General features: G+C 46.8%; 1 protein-coding gene across 1 annotated transcript in view; it reads left to right on the forward strand.

Annotated features, from left to right (window-relative positions):
• Positions 1-3874: 3874 nt before the first annotated feature.
• Positions 3875-20804, forward strand: part of LOC101824396 (sorting nexin-29) — a 287724-nt gene continuing 270794 nt past the window's right edge. The window contains exons 1-2 of the mRNA XM_040730665.1: positions 3875-4029; positions 6117-6245. Of these exons, the coding sequence (XP_040586599.1) occupies positions 3890-4029; positions 6117-6245 (269 nt within the window). The 5' untranslated portion in view covers positions 3875-3889. The remainder of the gene's footprint in view (positions 4030-6116; positions 6246-20804) is intronic.

A 20804-nucleotide genomic window follows, 5' to 3' on the forward strand; every position in this document is an offset into this window, starting at 1 on the left:
TTTCAATGGTTTCTTTTTATCATCCAAGGTTGAGGTGCACAGGAGCTTAGTATATCCCATGTCTCCCACAAATAGCTCTACATAAACGACCCACACTTGTGAGCAGTGTCTGGTACCGCGTTTCCACCTTTCTGTCCTTTGCAACTGAAGGGAAAGGGATAGTGAGACCCATCCGTAATGCCTGTTAAATTCCACTGTGTTCTAGGTACCTCATTTAATATTGCCTTATTTAATCCTTGCAGTATTTCTGTGAAATAGTGACTGGGTTTGTCTGGTTACTGTTGAGACAGGGTCTCATGTAGCCCAGGCTGGCCTCATATTCCCTATGTAGCAAAGTATGGCCTTGAACTCTTGGCCCTGCTGTCTTTACCACTCCAATGTTGGGATTACTGGTGTGTGACACCGTGCCTGATTAAACAGACTGTTAAGATCACATTTATCCTTAAGGTTCTCAGAGAAGAACACTAAACAGCATCCTCAGGTAGGGATCTGCGATTTGAGGCCAGCACCTGACTGCAGAGACTACATCCCATAAGTGCTGAAACTGAATGGCTGCCCTTGCTTGATACCAGCCATACTGTGGCGAATGAGGCACAATTCCAATTTGTAGTTTGCAAAGATAGAAATCTGTCAAGGTTGCCTGAGGCACATGGCTGAGTGGGGCTCAAATTTAGGGCTGCTGGCTCCAGAACCTGTTAGTAGCAACTTGCTGTGTACTTTCTGTCCCTGGAATGGAAGCTACTGGAATCCGTATCTGAGCTTCCTCTTGCCCTTTACATCCACCCACCAGGACAGTACCCACCATTGCGGGTGGTACAGGTTTGAGACACTGGGAATTCTGAAGGGACTGTCACAATCTGTTTCCTGCTTTGTGCTATTGATTGCTCTCCACAGGAGGTTGTGAGACTAGAAACAAGGCTTGCTGGGCAGAAGTATTGTAGCTTCATAGAAAGTGCTATTATTGTCATGGATTTCTGTATGTATGTATTATTTATTCATTTATAGTTAGCATGTAGTGTAATGAGTTTCATTGTGCCATTTTCATAATTATATGTCATTATACTTCCCCCCTCTTTCCTCCCCCATCTCCTTCCTCAATTGAATAACCCCTCCTGCTTTTTCGCCACATATATTGCGTTACCTTCTTACCCCTGCTTCTCTTTTCATTTCCTCTCCTAGTAGTCTTTCCATAACACACACACACACACACACACACACACACACACACACACACACACACACACACACAGATATAGACACATACACACAGACACACATGCAGACACAGACACACAGATAAACTCACAGACACAGATGTACACACACACACACACACACAGATACACGCAAATGTATCTCCACATATGAGAGAAAAATGTGACATTTGTCATTCAAAGCTTTGCTGTTGGTTTTAGAAGTATGAAAGTTAGATCATAATGGTCTCCCTGACCACTCATTTTTCTGGAATCAAATCCAAACACCTTTGCCAAATATGTAGTGAGAGGGGATCCCAGGCATTGAGATGTGCAGCATGGTATTCTATGTTTAATATTCTGTGTGTACAAGGAAGACCAAGGTGACTCACAGCTTTCTACCCTGTAGCTGCTGAGGGGCAAGGGGTGTTGGAAGCTTTTGAAAAGAGGCTCATTGCCACTAGGGCCTGGGATTCTTACATGAGCTGGGATTTTCTCATCTAAGAATGTAAGTGGGGGATTTAACCTGAAGAAAGATGGATTCTGACCAGGAAATCTGGGATAACACCTGTGTGTAATAACTTCCATCTTAAAGGGAAAGTCTGACCATGGCTTGGGCAACAATAGTGCAGTCAAGATCATTTGGAGACCCCTTAGTTGGCCTCCAGCTAGACAGATGCTGTCACTGTGGCTGAGCTGGGGACAGGGGTTGAACACAGATGCCCAGGGGTGTGCTTATGTGGATCAGTTGTGCCTTCTGGGAGGGGTGGAGCAAAATGGAGAGACAGTGCTTGTCAGTGTGACAGTACCTGCCCTGCCTAGTCCTGGCCACTCATCGCTGAGTACACAGTGGTGGAGATGCCCTCACTGTCCTCTTTGTACTCTGGTCCCACCTTGGGTACAGCACACGCAGTGTGTGAGTGTAAACCAGATGTGTTACTGCAGAGTGGAGGAGGGCAGACAGGGCTGCTGGAAAACAGTGCAGGATCTTGAATTAGGAGATTTTGTGCCTCCAGCTCCAGATAGACTGTGAGCATCCTTTCCCTTTGCCAAGAACTCCAGTGAGGAAGAAAGCCTGGAGGAAAATTCAGAATCCATGCTGACCTTGGAGTGGATGAGTAGCCAAGCCGATGTCCGTAGGGCTCACAGCACTGGCCTGGCTTGCCTGAAGACTGAGCCCACAATGCTTTGTCCTCCCTGGTGCCAATAGAACAGTGAACCTGGCTGGTTTTATTTTCCTTCATGGCCACAGTGGCATGGGGATAAATTACTTGTTTTGTTTTTCCTCTATAGATTATCAATTAGAATAAAATTCTACATCGTAGTAGCAGGTCCTTCTGTGCTTCCTGCTATAGCCTGTGAGAGGCACTCCCTCAAAGATGTCTCACTTTCATCTGATGCTCCGGCTCCCAGGGAAGTGAGAAGGATGTTGCACCTCTGCATCTGGAGGAAGGGCACAGAGAGGCTGAGACTCTGAAGTGAGGCTCTGAGCAGGGACCGTGGTGACCAGGGAAACCTCACTGAGTCGGCTTTACATAGGCCTGTGATGGCTGTAGTTATTCTCCATTAGGAACCTTCCTTGGAGGGACCTTTCCTTCCTTAGGCCAGGTGGAAGCCTGACTCTTCCCTTGGGAAGTTACTTGAACCTTGTGTGTTCGTGGTAGATGAATGAGTGGGTGAATGGATGAACCCTGGGGCATTGTGGTTCTAGGCAGAGCATGGTTGAGTGTTCAATGGCTCAGTCCTGCCTGTTTCCTGCTCTAGGCCTTCTCCTAGCATCTTCTATCTGTTTTTCAGGGCTGCTTGATTGGACCATAGACTAATGACCTTCTTCTTTGTCAGTCTCATGATCTTGAATTCTTATTACTAACTTTTATGGAAAGGTGTTTCCTAGATACTTTTTTGTATTGTGAAAGATTTTAAAATTGAGGAAATTTGCTAGTAGCATCAATGCCTCTATTCTTAAAGCCGAAGCTGACTACTGAGCCTATGGGCATGTCTGTTGTGACATCATTGCTTGGGTTCATGTAGCTGGTTCTAGACATATTGTACATGCTTGGACATAGTACAGACTGCTGCTAGATATGTGATTTGGGCCCTGCACTTCCTAGCAGCCATCATAAGGTGAAATCAGGTAAAGGAAACAGATAAAACAACCCTGTGATCTCCAGATCTTGAGATGCAGCTAAGATCTGGCCATACCTTCAGCACAGCACCAGTAGTTAAGTTTGATGGAAATCGGAAGTGTGGATGCGTATTGTCACTTCCTATCCTTGAATGCTTCCATGTATGAGAGAACTGTGTATTGAACGTAGTCCCATGTAAGCTGTATACTACCCTCAGAAGGTAGTGTAGGAGAGCCAGATGTTTGTTAATCTTGACAGACTGTCTTTATGTAAGCATGTACTACCTGGCCCCATGTCTGGGCTGATAAATAGCTGTAAGAGGAGCAATTCAGTGCTCACAACAGATATTGTTCAGGAACAGAGACTTGGGAAAGCACTCAGAATTTGCAAGCTGAAGTTTGTTCTTCCAGGAACCCACCTTTCCTCCCAACACAAATGTTATTTTCATCTTGTCTTGCCCTTCTGTTTGTGTGCATGGAAGTGACAGCTGAGCCCACTGATTGTCTGAGGCTGTAAAAGAAGTCTTGCTAGGGAGCAGGGAACTTACCTAGACAAGCCATCTCTAACGGCATGTACTGTAGAGAGGCAAGGGGGCAGCAAACAGAACCATCTGCTCATAAGCATTGCCTTTGCTTTCTTCCCTCAGATGAACTACGCCAAGCCATCGTGGCCATGATGAACAGAAAGGATGAATTGGAAGAAGAGAATGGGTACTGTGACATCATGGCAGCCTTTTTCTCTGACATTTCTGTCCCCAGTGGCAGAGTGAATGGATGGAGAGAATGGTGCCTTGCTGCCATAGCTGTGACTGACAACTTGTTTTATTATTGTTATTATTACTTTAAATTCTCATGTGTGTGTGCGTGCATGTGTGTGTGTGTGTGTGTGTGTGTGTGTGTGTGTGTGTGTGTGTGTGTGTGTGTGTAGATAGATGTGAATGGAGGCCAGCAGAGGGGACTGGATGCCTTGGAGCAGGAGTTACAGACAGTTTTGAGTTGCGTGACTTGAGTGCTTGGATCTTAACAGATTTCTTACTTTTCTGGAATAGGCCACTTTGCTGTGGCTTGCATATAACAAGGGATGGGGACAGCAGTGGTGCCACCTCCCAACACAGAACAATGTTGAGGAGCAGCCCTTATTGACAGCACTCACTGACATACCCACAATTCAATGGTTTTTCATCTCTTCTCAGATATGTGCAGCCATTGCCATGGTCAATTTTAAAATAGTGTTATCACTTCAGAACAAATGCCATACCACTTCTATTCAACTCCCTGCCCCCTCAAATACTTTCAAAGTGACCTTTAACTGAGAATCTATATTCTGTGTTCAGTCCCTCTCAAATTGGGGATTCTTGGGATATGATGACATTTGAATTCTTTTAATTCGGCCAAAACCCAATGGTCAACTCCAAGAGGCAAAGTGTTTCTTAATTTTTTTCTTCCTTTGCTATTGAAACCCATACTAGATACTGCCAGTTGCTACCATGCAAGTGTCAGAAGTTGACCATTCTCCCTGCTAGAGAATGATGTTGGGGTGGCCAGTGGCAGGCTTACCTGAGGTAATTCACAAAAGCCTTTGGGCACTAGTCAGCTGCCTGACTCAGGGAGGTGGTGGGCATGTGTTCAGGTCACCTCCTGTTCTTTACTGGTGACAGCAGTCACAGTTCTCTCTTAGACCTTATTTCGGATCTAACTGACAAGCTGCTCTTCATCCTTTGTGGAACCATACAAAGGCAAATAAGTGTAATTTCCAAACCGGCAGAGGCTGTTATTAGAAGTCTAGACAGCACCACTTCCAGCTCACATGCATTCTCAACAGAAGGCTTCTGGCCACTGCAAGGTTCATTTCTTTGGTCTAGCGGAAGTGAAGCAGCCATAGGGTTTATCTTAGCTTGTGAAGAATGGCAACCACTGCGTGTTGATTTCTTCTTCCCAGACAGAATCCCCCAGGATGTTTCTCAGGGTAGCATGTTCCAGGAGGGGAATCTTCTCCGAGCTCTCAGTGAACACTACGGGTCTTGGAGAGCTCAGTAGTGGTTGGGCACTGTGGGAGCTTGGTACATTTGATGCACCCTGATGTTCATGGCAGGCGTCCTCTGGATGTGATCTGCAAATACATCACAGTTGCTTTTCTAGAAAGAGCCGCATAGATACAGTGAAGTAGCTCCATATTTGATTTACCTCAGGGTGGTAACCTGTGATCCTTTCTAGAATAATTGCTACCCCTGGTCATTTTCTGGAGACAAGAAATGTATATGCAAATGGGCATTTTATAAAGGCTAAAAAGTATAGGAATATAGGATAACGTGGTGCTAATATATACTCAAAAGGATGCCAAACACACTAGTTCATCATGGAGGTGGCTGTGGACTGTAAGTCCTGGTCTGGGCAGGGGGTGGAAGCAGGATGAAATGTCCATCAGGGAATCTGAGCAGGTATTCTGTTTTTCTGCTGCAGAATATTCATTTGGCCTGTTTTGACACCCTTCCCTTTGTGAAATCTGTTACCCATTGAGGCTATGTCAGAACTTGTGCTTAACTGCTGCATCTTTGAATGGAGTCTTTAAAAGCACCTCCCTGGCACTTGCTGAGCTCCTTGTTTCCCCTTGATCTCAGCTGTCACAGGAGCAAGGAGTCTGAGGACAGGTGACTGCCCTGGGGCTCATTGCAGTTACTGTACTCAGGCTTGCTGTCTGCTAGCGCCAGCTCACTTGGTTTGTGCAGAGATGGAGAACTGCATCGCCCTCTGCGCGGGCTGGACAAACAGCCTCTGAACTGTGGGGCCCTCTTTTCCAGGTCGCTGCGGAATCTCCTCGACGGTGAGATGGAGCACTCAGCTGCACTCCGGCAAGAGGTGGACGCCTTGAAAAGGAAGGTGACAGAGCAGCAGGAGCGCCATACCACAAAGGTCCAGGCGCTGGCAAGGTAGACAGGGCAAGGGATGGAGAGAAGCATGTATAGCCACAGTTCCACACATATCTTCTGTCTGTTTGCTTTTGAGAAAAGGTTGTGCTATGTATGTAGCCTAGGTGGACCTCAAACTTGGAATCCTCCTGCCTTGGCCTCTAAGTTCAGGGATTACAGGCATGTGCCACCACACCTCACTCACATTTTTAGTTAAATGAAAAGGGCATACCAAAGGAAGTTACATTTCTGTATTTTCATTTGATGTGCTTCTTTGAATGAGTAGTGCACATGCGTATGTTTCAAAATAAGGAGGTCAACTGATGGGCATTCTCCTTTGTCTGCTGCTCAGTTTGCTCCTTGCCTGCTTAACTCTAACCAGTTGCAGAGATGCTCTGTATGCCCGAGGCTGATGTGTGCACACATGCATATTCCTTCCCTCTTCTGTACAGCTTTCTACATCCCGGGTAGGGTTCTGTGTGAGTGTGCCCAGGGCTGCCATCCTCTTGCTAGTAGCTCCCAATGTGTTCTGGTCTGACTGCACCAGGATTGGTTTAGTCAGTCTGCCAATAGCTGGACGTTAAGGTTTTCAGTCTTCTGTGATACCCCCAACACATGACCTGAGTACACGGCATTGTGTCCCCAGCCATGTGCAGGCTGTGCCCTTCACAGGTCCTGCATGGGCCCCACAACATTGTGGGGAATGGTGCTGCTCCCAGCTATGTTTTCAGGGCAACAAAGTTCTGGGTCCCATAATATCAAGGAGAAAATTATATTTCTCTAATTATAAATACTGTTGAGCCTATTTTTATTTAAGAGCCCCTACTTAAGTTTTTCTTTGATATTGTTTATATCTTATTAAACAAAATGTGATGACTTAAGAATGGCAACTCCTATGAAAACATCAGGTTTTCCTGAGTTTGTTCTTCTGTGGACACACTTATCCATGCACTTAGAATTGACACCCATCACTTTTCTTTTCACCTCCTTCATCCATTTTTCACTATAAAGGCAGATTTGAGGTTAACCATTTTTTTAATAGACCTGTATGCGGTATTTCATGGAATTGATGTAGCCTAGCATTAAATTGACCACACTAATTGGTCAATTTAGTATTTGGATTGTTTCTAGTTTTTTTCCCATTTTAGGTGAGCTGAGCAGTTTCTTGGCTGTATTAGCTACTTGTCTTATTGCTCTAAGCCACTTAGGGAAGGAATGGCTGATTTTGTCTTAAGGATTCAGGGGATTTCAATTCATCTTTTAGGGAAGACATGGTTGTGGGATGGTAATGTGGCTGCATACATCACTGCAGCATACAGGAAGTGGTAGTGTGGCTGCTTACATCACCACAACATACCGGAAATGGCAGTGTGGCTGCTTACATCACTGCAGCAAATAGGAAGCAAAGGGCTCATCCTGGTACCAGAAGTGGGTATAATCTTCAAGACCCATTTCTGCTTCCTGGGCTGTGTGGTTCTATAACCTCCCCAAACATGGCCACACCAAGGGACACTTACTAGAACAGGATATTGTGGGGGATGTGTTTGTTTAAAACCATTAACACTGATGGTTCTTTGAAACTGCTTTTGAATAGGGCTTGGGGGAAGCATGTCCAGAGGCTCTGCCAAGCATCCAGAGTTAGGTGTTGTGGTGTGAGTGATTTTCATGTGTCTGTAATTTGTCACAGTCATGTGGCCCTCCTGTCTGCATTCTGCTTCTTGAACTTCTCCCCTTTGCATCCTAACATGTATCTCTAGGGCCGTGATTCTCAACCTGTGTGTCTCAACCTGTGTGAGGGGGTTGAACAACCTTTTTACAGGGGTCACTTAAGACCATCAGAAAACTCACATATCTATATTACGACTCATAACAAACAGTAGCAAAACTATAGTTATGAAGTAGCAAAGAAAATTATTTTATGGTTGGGGGTTCACTACAGCATGAGGAACTGTATTAAAGCATGGCAGCATTAGGAAGGTTGAGAACCCCTGCTCTAGGGCATCAGAACCAGGTCAGAGGCAGAAGAGAGTCTGGTTCCTAATCGCACATTTCCTCACGTTTCCTCACCTGGTCTCTCATCTCACCTGACCTCACTGGAGCTCTGCGGTGTCATGTTGGCTCTACAGACTGAAGTCTTCAGAGACCCTGCTCTGAGCATCAGTAGCAGGCAGGGCTATCAGCACTTCATTTTTCTGGCTTGTGTTAGGAAGTCAGCTTAGCCTTGAGCCCTGGCTCAGTTCCTGGAAATGTGTTTCTGGTGCCTTGCTGAGCTGCCGTCAGAGTGTGCTTCTCATCTGTGCTGATGGAGACAGAGGAGGAAGCCTGTGGAGCTCTACAAGCTGCTGTGCACGTGTTTCATACTGAGTGCTCTTTACTATGGTAGTCCTAGGGAAAACCTTATCCTACACGTGGGACAGAGAAGCCAGTCTTATAGTCTGCAGCCTTCCCAGGTATGCATGAAAAGCAGTTTACGGTTGGAAGTTGGCAGTTTGCAGGTGGAAGGACATTTTGTAAAGTGCACGAATATTCCACAAAGAGAAAGTGGGAGAAAACACCCTGAGCAGCTAGCCACAGTGGGGGGGGGGGGGCAAGCGGACCTTCTCAGACACCTGTCGCTTGGGAACAGAGAAGGCTGTGTGGCACAGTCACGGGGGCAGTGACTATTATAGGCTGAGGCTCATGTATGTTCTGGGCTCCCTCTCTCTCAGCCCACAATGTGACTCCTCAGCTCAGGTGGCAGGATTTATAATGCAGGAAGCTTAGTGGTATAGGGGCAGGTTCTGGCATTGAACTTCATGGTCAGAGTGCAGTTCTGTTCCCTGCTAGCTATGTGACTGTGGGTGAGCTTTAACCTCTCTTTCAGTTTCTTAGTTGTAAAATGGGGAAAAGATAGACCATTTTTTTTTCTGGTTCAGTAAATGCACTTCCTACATGGGTAATACATATTAACTACCATCACTTTTTATTGATTTTGGTTACTGAAACCTTGCCTAATCAAAGGTATATTCTAATACCAACAAGGCAGGAAGGATGAAGAGCTAAGTTAGTCTGTTCTGAGTACTCACTCGGAGTCTATTGGTGTGCACATGTGTTTTATTAGCCTTGGGTACATGATGGTGAAACAAACACACCACTGAGCTGATTTAGCATTTGATATTCCTTTTGCTCAAAATTAATGACTTTCCTCATTTACCATGGTTCAACAAAGAGTGAGGGCGTGTATCTTGTGCAGTGCAATCAGGTGCAGTTAAGGTTGTGTAAGTCGTACCCCTCTAAATAATTGGTTGACTTGCTTCCAGCTGGGCAACAGATGTGAAAAAAGAAAAGATATAGATTTACATGAGGAGTCCGTTTGAAGGAAGTGTCTTAGTCTCTGGTCCTGTGGGAGTAGAACACCACAGAAATAACTACCTTACAGTTCTAGAAGCTGGGAAGGCTAGAGTTGAGGGGCTGCACCTGGCGGGGGCCTTCTGGCATGTCAGAGCATGATAGAGGGCAGCATGTCACAGAGAGTTCATGTGAGGGAAGAGGCAGCTGACTTGCTTTTGTGACAAACATGCCTGGTGCTAAGTCACTGGTGATGCCCAGCCCTTGTAACCTGATCAGTTCTTTTTTTAAAACTACTTAAATTTTTTATATGTATGAATATTTTGCTTTCATGTATGTTTATGTATCAAGTGTACCAAGTGTATTCCTGGTGCCTGTGGAGGCCAGAAGAGGGTGTTGGATTCCCTAGAACCGGAGTTCCTGAAAGTTATGAGCCTCTACATGGGTGCTGGGACCTGGACTTTGGACCTTTGCAAAAGCAACAGGTACCCTTAAGTGATAAGCCAGCTGTCTGTCCAGGCCCCCATCAGTTCCTAATAGCTGCTTCCACACATGGACTTAGGGAGACAGGGTTAAGGTCATTGTGTCACTCTGGGAACATTTTCTTCCTCTGTTCCTTGTGTTAGCTGTCTCATGTGACAAATTGTCTCCCAAGTTGGTCTTCTGAAACAGCAAGTGTTTAGAATTTCCATAATTTCTGTGAGCTAGGAGTCTGCAACTGGGAGAGGGTCTTTCAGAAGGTAGAGGTCGAGTTGCTGGCCAGAGTTGGTATACTTGAAGGCTTAGCTTGGACTAGGGGGCCTACTATCCTGAGTGTGTCTGTCTGACTGTCAACAAGAGGCCTTGTGTCCCTGATGTGAAGGCTTTTGAAGGCAGTTCCATAGAGAAAGAGCATGCCCCAGATGGACATCACCAGGTTTCTGTATCTTGAGAGTACACTGTTGTTCCTGCTGTGTTCTGTGGTTACACAGACCAGCACTGGCAGTGTGGGAGGGAATGACACTGGGGTATGACCACCAGGAGCCATCTCAAAGGCTACCCACCACCTTCACTAGGCTTTGGCTTCCTTCTGAGGCCACAGGGACCCTCCAGAGAAGCAGAGCCAACAAGATTGCTATACCTTTCCACTTGTCCTGAGGTATTGATTCATGATTTGAGTGCCTGGAAGTTTTCCTAGTCTAGTCTGCGAGTGGAGGCCTGGGAAAGCCAGTGGTGTGCTCTGAAGGCCTGCAAAGCTGAGAACTGCTGCTATCTGTCCAGACTGACAGCTAGGAGCCCAGGGGCAGGAAAGGATCACCCCTGGCTCCAGCAGTCAGGCAGAGAGAGCATTGACCTTCCCCTGGTTCTTTTGTTTTGTGCAGAGACCTCATTGGAAGGATGACCCTTGGTTTCCCTGGCGAGGGCCCAGTGCTTTTCCTAGTCCACTAAATGAGATGATGATTTTCCAGGAAACAACTTCTCAAATACCCAGAAATGAGATTTAGTCAGATACTGGGCATCCATGACCCAGCTGGTTAGACCCTCACACTCCACCAGTGTTCCCTGTGGCTCTTCATCCTTCCAGGCTGTCCATGGACATTTCACTCGGCTGTTTCTTCCCTCAGCCACCATTATGGAGCATAGAGGGGGGCGTGGCCAAGCTGGTGTCAAGAGCAAGACTCAGCATTCCCTTTCCTACAGGATGGGAGGGAAGCTGGGAGTTGGTAGATCTTTGTTCTTTTATGAGAAGACTTTTATCCTGGGTAGCAGTACACAGGAGAGGGAGAGAAGGGCCAGCTCTTCCTGACAGTGGCACCTGAGCTGCTCAGTCAGCCTCGCCTGAAACCACTGTTCACCTGGCATTCTTGTTACCTGAGCCAGAATGTAGTTGGTTTTATCTTCTTATTATCACATGTTCTAACTAAGGGTTCATGTTTGTATGTTTTAGGCAAAGAGTGGGGTGCGTGTTTTCTGTCCTTTTGACAGTTAGCCAGCCAAGGGGATGGGCAATCGTTGTGGAAGACAAATGGTGGATTGTCTCTAAGGCATTGTTTGGAGAGCTCCTTCCGGTGTCCTCTATGGGACTTGCTTCACTGCCATGTGTTGTCAGGGTTTCTCTCCCACTGTGCAAACAAGAGGTAAGGTTGCTCCAGTCCTTCCTCCCCTGAGACGTTCAGTGGGGTGGGTGGCACACAGCATCATCCTGTACTCACGTAAGCTGTGTGTGCTGGGCTAGCACTCAGTGCAGGACACTCTGCTCTTGAGTCTGTCACTTCACCCATAACTTCTCAGGTGTGTTCCCAAGTGATGTCAGTGTGCTTTGGCAGACAAAACCTGAGGGACTGCTGCCGTAGCAGACAGAATGAGGTGCTCTCCTCAGGTGTGATATCTGCGACTCTGTCCATAACCTTCACCTTTGTGAACTCTAGTGCGGCTCTCCCATAGGCTTTCCACACAGAGGCACTGGTGGCATCTGGTAGCAGCAGCCTTGTGTAGGTCCTGAGGGGAGGAGGTGGAAGGGAGGAGGAAAGTGTCTTGACTGGTGTACTTAGAGGAGTAGACAGCATAACAGATAGGCCCTCCAGGTGCCTGCAGTGCGCTTGTGTGTTCCCTCCCTGATTGGCATTGTTGCGAGATGTTACTTAATCTCCTGTTGGATGATTTGTCATCGCTGTGACCAAGTGTCTGTTGAGCACCTCGAGGGACGAGGGGTTTATTGTGCCTCACAGTTCATCACAGTGGGGAAGTCGTGGTGGCAGGTTGCTCCATGGGGCTAGGAGTATGCAGTGGGATTCCTCACGTCTCAGCAGAAGTGGGGCTGAGCTCAGATTCTCCTTCACCCATTCCCCAGTGTTAAACAACCTCACACATCACCAGGTGGGACACAAATATTTAACCCTGTCCGCCTGTGGGTGCTTTTTACATCTATCTGGGTGTAATGGCGCTCTTCTGGCATCTAACAGCTCTAGGCCCTGCATGGATAGCATGTTGAAGTTCCTTTCTTCCTTGTTGTTACCTTGGCTGTGGGTAGTTCTGGATTCTGGGGCTGGACTGGATCTTGGAGTCCTTTCTTTGTCTAGACCATCCGGGAGCCTTTGACACTGGCCTCCATTTGGCCATCAGCTTCCCCTGCTGTTACTTTTCCGGCCCTGCCCAGCCAGTGTGTGCCCTCTTGTTTATTGTTCCTATTGGGCTGCTGGCCAGTGAGATCTTCCACAACGGTGTTTGTATGTGAGAGTGAGGTCTGCATGGCACAGCTTATAGGGCATAGACCTATACAGGAAGGACAGACCAGGGACCTCGGAGTCCTGCTCAGATCCTCCATCTGGCACTCCTAGGAGACCTTTGGCTCTCAATGAAAGCTCTAAATCTCACTTTCTTTGTGAGTGCTCAAGCTCTGCTTTTTTCCATTGGTCATCCGAGAACTATAGACTCTGCTCTCTGGGACAAGGGCAGTGTATTTTTTAGTATCCATCCTAAAACTGTGTCTTTATCAGGAGGCAAATCCTCAGACTTGAGAAGGCCAAGTTACAGGAGATACTGGCCTGAATGCTGAGCCTGTCCTAGATAGAGGTAACCTTGGAACCAAGGGTCTGGGCCTCTTCATTTCCATCTTTTCAGTTTGAACACTTACTCTGACAGGAGAAGCCAGATTCTGGGATCTGGTTAAGGATTCTGTGTTCTCATCTGGGTTTAGTGGAAAAGATTGCTATTACTTATTGATTACTAATGTCTGTCATGGAAAAAGGAAGTGGAGGCAATCATACTCAATACTTCCTTGCTGATAAATTAGTAGCAACTGCTTGAGATAATGCCCTATGGCCAAAATGACAGTATCAGAGCTAGGGTATGGCAGCAGCTTGCTCTGCCGTCTGTTAAGTTCATGGGTTCAACACCCAGCATGCCCCCCAAAAGACAGAAACTAAGATGGAAGTTCGAGAAGGGGGAAATCCATTGTTCTCTGTGAAGCTCTTTTACTGCTCAGTTCTGTTTGGTAAAAGAAGTGTGATCCGGCCAAGTGTGCTGGTGCATACCTGGAATCCCAGCACTCACCCTGTCCCAGGTAACAAAACAAACGAAATACTCCAGAGGAATAGCTGCAATCTGTTCTGTAAGGCAAAAGAAACTTTTTGTAGGGGCAGCAGAAGCACTGGTAACTATGGTAACTATGCTTATAGTTACTTGTTGCTCTAACTGAATACCTGGCAGAAACAACCTTAGATTTTGGCCCCTGACTTCAGAGGGTCCAGTCCACCATGGCCACAGTTGTATGGTGGAGCACAGTGGCTCAGCACCCAGTGAGCCAGGAAGCTTGCACTGTCCTCCGTGTTCGTCTCTGTAGGCACCTAGCCCTCGGAATAGTGCCATCCACATTCAGGGTGGGCCCTCCCAAGTCAGCCCTCTGGATACACCCAGGAGTGACATCAGTCACCCTCCACCCCTTTGGTTGGGACAGAAGCTGCACTCTTCCAGGCACCAGCTCAAATTGAACATGTCTAATCTGGTACAGGCAATCCCATCCTCCCCAGCATGATGCTTCGGGAAACTGGACTTGCTTCAGAGACAGCATGTGGTCTAACTCTGCCATGGAGAAATGACTTTGGAACTGAGGAGAGTGATTGCCTCTTGCCCATTGGATGGCTCTCTCCTTTGGGTGATTTGCTGTGGGGGCATGAAGACTAGAGCTGCCTTGGCCATTGCACTACCATGTGGGAAGACTGCCTTAGGGTGAAGGGTGTATAGCAGCTGGGGATGGAGAGAGGTGGCTGAGAGAGCTAGGTCTTAAGGATGCACTGGGCCACCAGCTCAGCCTACTCTTGAAGGCCTCTCTGGAGCTCGTAGCATGAGCTGATGAATCCCTATTGCTCTTGAAATGAATTGGAGTTGGGTTTTCTGTTTCTTGTCACTTTAAGAACATTCAGCAGAGCCGAGCAGTGGTGGGGCATACCTTTAATACCAGCACTTGTGAGGCAGAGGCAGGTGGATCTCTGTGAGTTCGAGACCAGCCTGGTCTACAAGAGCTAGTTCCAAAACAGCCTCCAAAGCTACACAGAGAAACCCTGTCTTGAAAAACCAAAAACCAAACCAAAACAAAAAACCAAAACATTCAGCACTACAGAAGGTTGTATCCTGCAGTATATCATGACCTACCCAGGAAAGGTTTCTCTCTGGTGTTTGGCTCAGGCACTGGCATTGCTAAACACAGTTTCTACTGGCAGTGACTGTGTGTTGTCATGAAGTCTCTGAATTTAGGCTAAAGGTTCTCTGAGGGAAGGGCAGTGTTCTTATGCTCACCTAGTGTCCTTTGCCTCTTACACAGTGCTTGGCACACAGTAGGCACTCAGTGAAGTTGGTTAGGTGAGGGAATGAAGTGACTGTAGGACTGACTAGTGGTGGTGTCAGCAGGCCTAACTGTCACTGAGAAATTCCAGCTGGGCTCTTCTGTGGGCACAGTTTTGTCCTAGGGGGCTTTTAGACTTGCTTGCTGCTTGTCTGAAGACTATTCTGGTCGCCTTTTGGGACATGGTGCTTTCTGAAAATCCCTCAAGCCTCCACTTCAGCTTTAGCTAGTGAGAGCTGTTATGCATGGGTGACAGAAGCCCGCTTTAAAGCCCCTCTCAAGAAGCGCAGTGGGATAACCAGACAACTGAAGAGCTCCAGATGTCATGGAGACCTGTTTCTCTCCACTCTCTCCCTTTCCCCTTGCGGTTGGCTTCATTATCAGGCTCAATCTTCTCTCATGGCGACTAGAGGGTCTGTGACAGACCAAGGCCAGGCCTGTCTACTTCACCTCATCTCCCCTGAAGCAGGTACCTCTCTTACTCTCAGGCCTGGCTCACATGCTCCCTGCATCCAGGAGGTGGCATCTTTTCCTTGTCTGAACTGTAGGAGAGAATGTGGGAGCTGGAGGAGGTTCTCCCTTGGTGGGCAGTGACTATAGACTCCCACGATGGTTCCTCTGCAACACATCTACGTTCTTTAGATGTCCCCAATTGAATGTACTCCATGTGCTGGCCCCACTGTGCTGCCAGACATGCCCACATACTTTAGCCTCACCTCTAAGGGGCAGTGTTATACCCATGAACACCTGCCTTAGACCCTTGTTCTTTTTCTCGGGACCATCCGCAAAAGCACTCCAGATTGTGTGTTTAGTGGCCTCTTGACCTGATAACCCACACGGTCTTCTGAGCTCCTGTTGTGTGTCCAGTTACCCTGGGGCTCTGCTGTCACTCATCCTTCCTTCCGCCTCCCCTCAGTCAGGCTACTGACTTTACCTGTTTAGTGTGATGACCTGGGAGTCCTGCCTTTCTCCTTCTTTGCGTCGTGCTTAGTAGCAGCAGCAGCCAGGTCTTTAATGACTTGCAGCTGAGAGCAGGGAGAGCCATTCATAAGGCAGGACTTGTGTGCTGGGCCAAGCATGAGGACAAGGCACACATCAGGATAGGCAACAAGTCTTAGGGGAAGCTGCTCGCCTGCAGTTTAGAGCTACCAGAATGTTCAAGAACGGATAGCTAACCTTGTTCATTTGTTTACTTTCAAATATTGGATGCTACGTGTTAAACTTTGTCAATTAGAAATAAACAGAACATGGTCAATTTTAACCTAGGTGCTTGAGTTGAACAGGGGTGGGGTATATAAACACAGACTTTAACTTTTTGACTGAATGTTCCTGTGCTCCTGTGTACCTGGCCATGTATAGATGGAAGTGTGGCATGATGTAGGGCAGGTGTGAGCTTGGTCTTGCTTCATTTTAGTTTTGTGTTTTTAAAGACAGATCTTGGTCAAGAGCCCATACCATTCTTGATGTTTTTGAACCTAATCTGGCCTTGAACTCAGAGTGCTCCTATCTCAGCCTCCCAAGTACCAGTATTACAAGTGTGTGCCACCATGCCCAGCTCACGCTGAGACTGTGGGGCAGAGTGAGGTATCTCAGGCCCCATTGAAGGAGAAACTTATCCACACAGGAGCCCCTTCCCCTTGTGGGTGTGGCATCTTGCATGGCCACTTTGAACCTAGTGCTTCTCTGGAAAGCCAGGGTGAAACAGTTTCATTCTTGTAGATTTTATGCAGAGCTAATGCTGAAATTTGCTGAGTCAGAGGCCCCTGCCCATGTCCTTAGCCAGAGCTGGCACCGTGAGTAGTACTGGTCCATGAAAGTAATTTATCCCTCCACCTCAAGGCTACAGTCACTCTCAGGAGTTCATCTAGCTCACTGTTGCTCAGATATAACTAACATTCTAATAGAGAATTCTCGGGTTGAGGAGCTTAGGAAGTAAACATGCCGCTTAGTCCTGGCTGCACATTCCAGTCACTAGGAGAAACTTACGGAACTATTAGGTCCAGGCCACCTTCCAGACTAATTAAGTTAGATTCTCTGGAGGAGAGACCTAGACTGCACAGGTAATTCCAGCCTGTAGCCGAGATTAACAACTGGTGCTCAGATCTTAACGTACTGCCGGGTATCTGGGGATGAGGGAGTGTTTCCCACTCTGCTGCATCAGGCTGAGCTGATATGGGCATTTTTGAGATTCTCTGGGGGGAAGCTTAGGGTGTTGATGACCTCCAGGGGATGTTCACTGGCCCCCATTTCAGGAAGGTGAAGGTATTTGGTAATTTTATCTCAGAACCAAATGGAGAGTAAATTTGTTACTGTGATTGGTTTCTTTTGGAAGTGTTGACATTTTTTATTTTTTGCTTAAGATTTTATTTTCAGGCAAGCGATAAACAACTAATATATATGTGAACGTGAGCTTATGCCTGCTCATGATTTGCTCACTCAATACTGAATTGCATACTCCCATGTTAGGAGTCCACATATGTATTCTATGGTAGAATTATTTTTAAGCCAGGTTCTTAATGTATGGCCCAGTCTGGTCTTCGGCTTCCCCAGTGCTGGGGCTATGGGTGTGTGCCACTGTGCTCGGATAGCACAGAGTCCTGCCACTCTGGCCAGTTGATTTGTCTTGAGAAAACTCTTATTTCTGTGCTTTATACAATTAACTTTTAAATGGGAGAAGCACCAAATCCCACAGACCCAGCATGATCATTATTTTCATTTTAGTCCATTAAGTCCACTTTTAAGCTTAGTTTTACCATCATTAGTTATGTGTTGCAATTGCTGTGTCATGTATTTTATATTTTCTTCTGTTTCCATGCAGATTTCAAGTCATGTTAATTAGCACTCCCACCCCACACCCCAACATATGAAGGCGCATGTGACTGGTAGTCCTTACTTGTAAGAACAGAAGATTACTTAAAGAAACCCTCTTGATACAGTCAAGCTAGTGCTTTGGTTTTTATTTATGAGGGGGCCAGTAGAATGGCTCAGTGGGTGAAGGAGCTTGTTACTGAGCATAGTACCCTGAGCTCAATCCCTGGATCTCACATGGTGGAAGGAGAGAGCCAACTCCCACAAGTTGTCTTCTGACCTCCATACATGCACTGCAGCACACATGTATTCACACACACACACACAGGCGCGCATGCACATACACACATAACTATAAATTAGAAATTATTGTTTGTGAGGCATTTTATGCCCGTTGATTTTAGGTAATACTCATTTTACAGAATCTGATCCAGTAGAGGACTGCAACTTTGAAGGAAGTCACCCTTGTTTCTCACAGTCAGCCTCAGCACCAGTCACTGCACAGTGCTGTGGCTGGGGGATGGGGGGCCGTTTGGACACACCCTTGTTTATCACTCTTCCTTCACTCCTCTTAAGTTCTTAGAGTGCATCATGAGCATACTGTTTTTCATAAAGCCATTCCTTTTTTTCCAAATATTTCTTTTTGGAATATTTTCTTCAGCTCAATTCCTAGTGTAGAATTCCAGTGATAGAAGGTCTGAGCATTGCCAGGCAGTGGCGGCATACATCTTTATTCCAGGACTGGGAGGGAGGGGCAGGCTTATCTCAGTGAGTTTGAGGTAAGCCTGGTCTACAGTAGAGTGAGTTCCAGGACACCTAGGACTACAGAAAGAAACCCTGTCTTGAAAAACAGAAAGAAAACCCCAAACAAAACAAGTCTGAGCATTTATAAAAGCTCATGATTTGTGCTGTAGTTTGTGTGGAGTTTTACCCTTGAGGAAAGTGGGTCCCCAGCATGGCAGTGCTGGGAGAGGATGTGGGAGGTCCCTGCGTCACTAGGGAAGTGACCCTGAAAAGGGTTGGGGTAGCTTTGTAGAGACCACCTACCTCCATCTCTCCTGGTCCTGATAGCAGTAAGTCCAGCCTTGAACTGCTGACTTGCTTTATGCGTTAAAATATGATTTCCTAGCCAGGTAATGTAGTTTGAATTCTAGGCCAGTCTGGGTTGTATAGCAAAACCCTCTGTCAAAAATCTAAACCACGGGTGATACCAGCCAGAACAGATTAATGCCTAGCCCAGCTGTCATCAGAGTGTCTTCATCCAGCAACTAAATGCAGAGAGCCAATGGCAAACATTAGGTGGATCTTGGGGAAACCTGTGGAAGATGAGGAGGATAGATTATGGGAGCCAGGGGGGGTCAAGGATATCACAAGAAAACCCACAGAATCAAGTAGTCTAGACTCATAGGGGCTCACAGAGACTGAACCGCCAACCAGAGAGCCTGCATGGAACTGACCATATGTTACAGTTGTGTAGCTTGGTCTTCTTGTGGGACTCCTAACAGTGGGAATGGGGACTGTCTCTGACTCTGACTCTGTTACCTGCTTTTGGGACCCTTTCCTCCTACTGGGTGGACTCATCCAGCCTTAATAGGAGAGGAGGTGTTTCGTCTCACTGCAAATGGCTGGCTGATATACATGGGAAGCCCACCCTTTTCTGAAGAGAAACAGAGGAAGAAGAGTGGATGGGGGGCAGGGGGAGGGCTTGGGAGAGAGGAGAGAGGGGAAATGTTGGTCAGGATGTAAAAACAACAACAATAAAATAAACAAACTCAATAAAACCGAACAAAACAAAGCCAAAAATGGGATTCTACTCTTGCAGGAGACTAGAGTTCTGTTCCCAGCACTCACACTGGGCAGCTCCCAACCACCTTTAACTCCAGCTCAGGGGATCCCATGCCCTCCTTCCAGCCTTTGAGGGCACCCATAGGCACATGTGCATGCATACACACAGATACATTACATAAAAATGAAATAAATCTTAAACACCCAAACCCCAAAAGCCAAATCAGGGCTACAGATAGTGATTGTGACACCATCTGACTCGAGGTCATCGTTGGAGGCCAGTCAGTCAACCAGTCAATGGGGCTATTACTCTTGGACCCCCCAAAACTGTGTGCTAAATAAACCTCTTTGTTTTGTAAAGTGATGTTACCCCAGTGTTGTGTTACAGTAAAGCAAAGTACAGTAATACAAATCCTTTGCAACAAAGAGACTTTTCCTGATACTCTCACAGTAGGGTATGTAGCGGGCCCACTTCATTGTCATTTCTAAAACTGTGTGGCATGTCACAGTGTTCATGTGAGTGCCAAGTCTGCATCCACTTATATGAGAGAGCAGGTGAATGCTGTAACTAAGATCCTTGTGTTATAGTTTTGTCCCTCTGCTTCTTTTCTGTGTGTAATCTCAGGAGTGGGATCTCAGACACAAGGTCATAAAGGTTGTAGTGGACAAGCTATATACTTTTCTTAGCTCCAGGGGAGGTAGGAGGGCCCACTCACTAAAGCCAGGGCTGGTACTGTCCAGTTCACCTCTCCTTGGCTTCTGCTCTTGTGACTTAGAAGGTGGAGGTCTCCCTTTCCATGAGTTTTCCCAGCAGTAAGATTCCCTCTGGGGGAGGAGGAAGGAGAGGCCAAATGCATGAACTGAAAAGTGAAAACAAACGAAGTGTCAAGGAGTTACGTGGATGCCTCCATAACTCTCGTATAGTTGAGGGCCAGTGTGGGCGTTCCAGGTATTTCTCCATGTGAAAATGATGGATCATAGCATGGTGGAGGAGGGCAGGAATGCCTTAGGCATTGCTCAAGCAATCACAGTCAGTGGAGAAAGCCATGCGATGTTGCTTGTTTGTTTGCTGCTTCTAAAATCTTTCCTTAGATGCTAGCTTTGTTGAGGAACTGGAATTAGGGGGAATAAGCAGCAAGTTGTATTTGTGTGAGTTTCTGCCGTTGAAGCATGTGATTACATTGTATGGGTAAACATCAGAGCTCTTAGTACCCAGTACAGGTGTCACCACAAAAGCTGCACCACATCTGGGCAGTGCATCAAGAAGTGAGAAGTCTGCAGCTGGTCTGGGAGGATTGGGAGGGTTGTGTCTGACCCGTCTCTGTCCCACACTGAAGCAC

This window comes from Mesocricetus auratus, unplaced genomic scaffold, assembly GCF_017639785.1.
Source record: "Mesocricetus auratus isolate SY011 unplaced genomic scaffold, BCM_Maur_2.0 Super-Scaffold_100024, whole genome shotgun sequence".
NCBI lineage: Eukaryota > Metazoa > Chordata > Mammalia > Rodentia > Cricetidae > Mesocricetus > Mesocricetus auratus.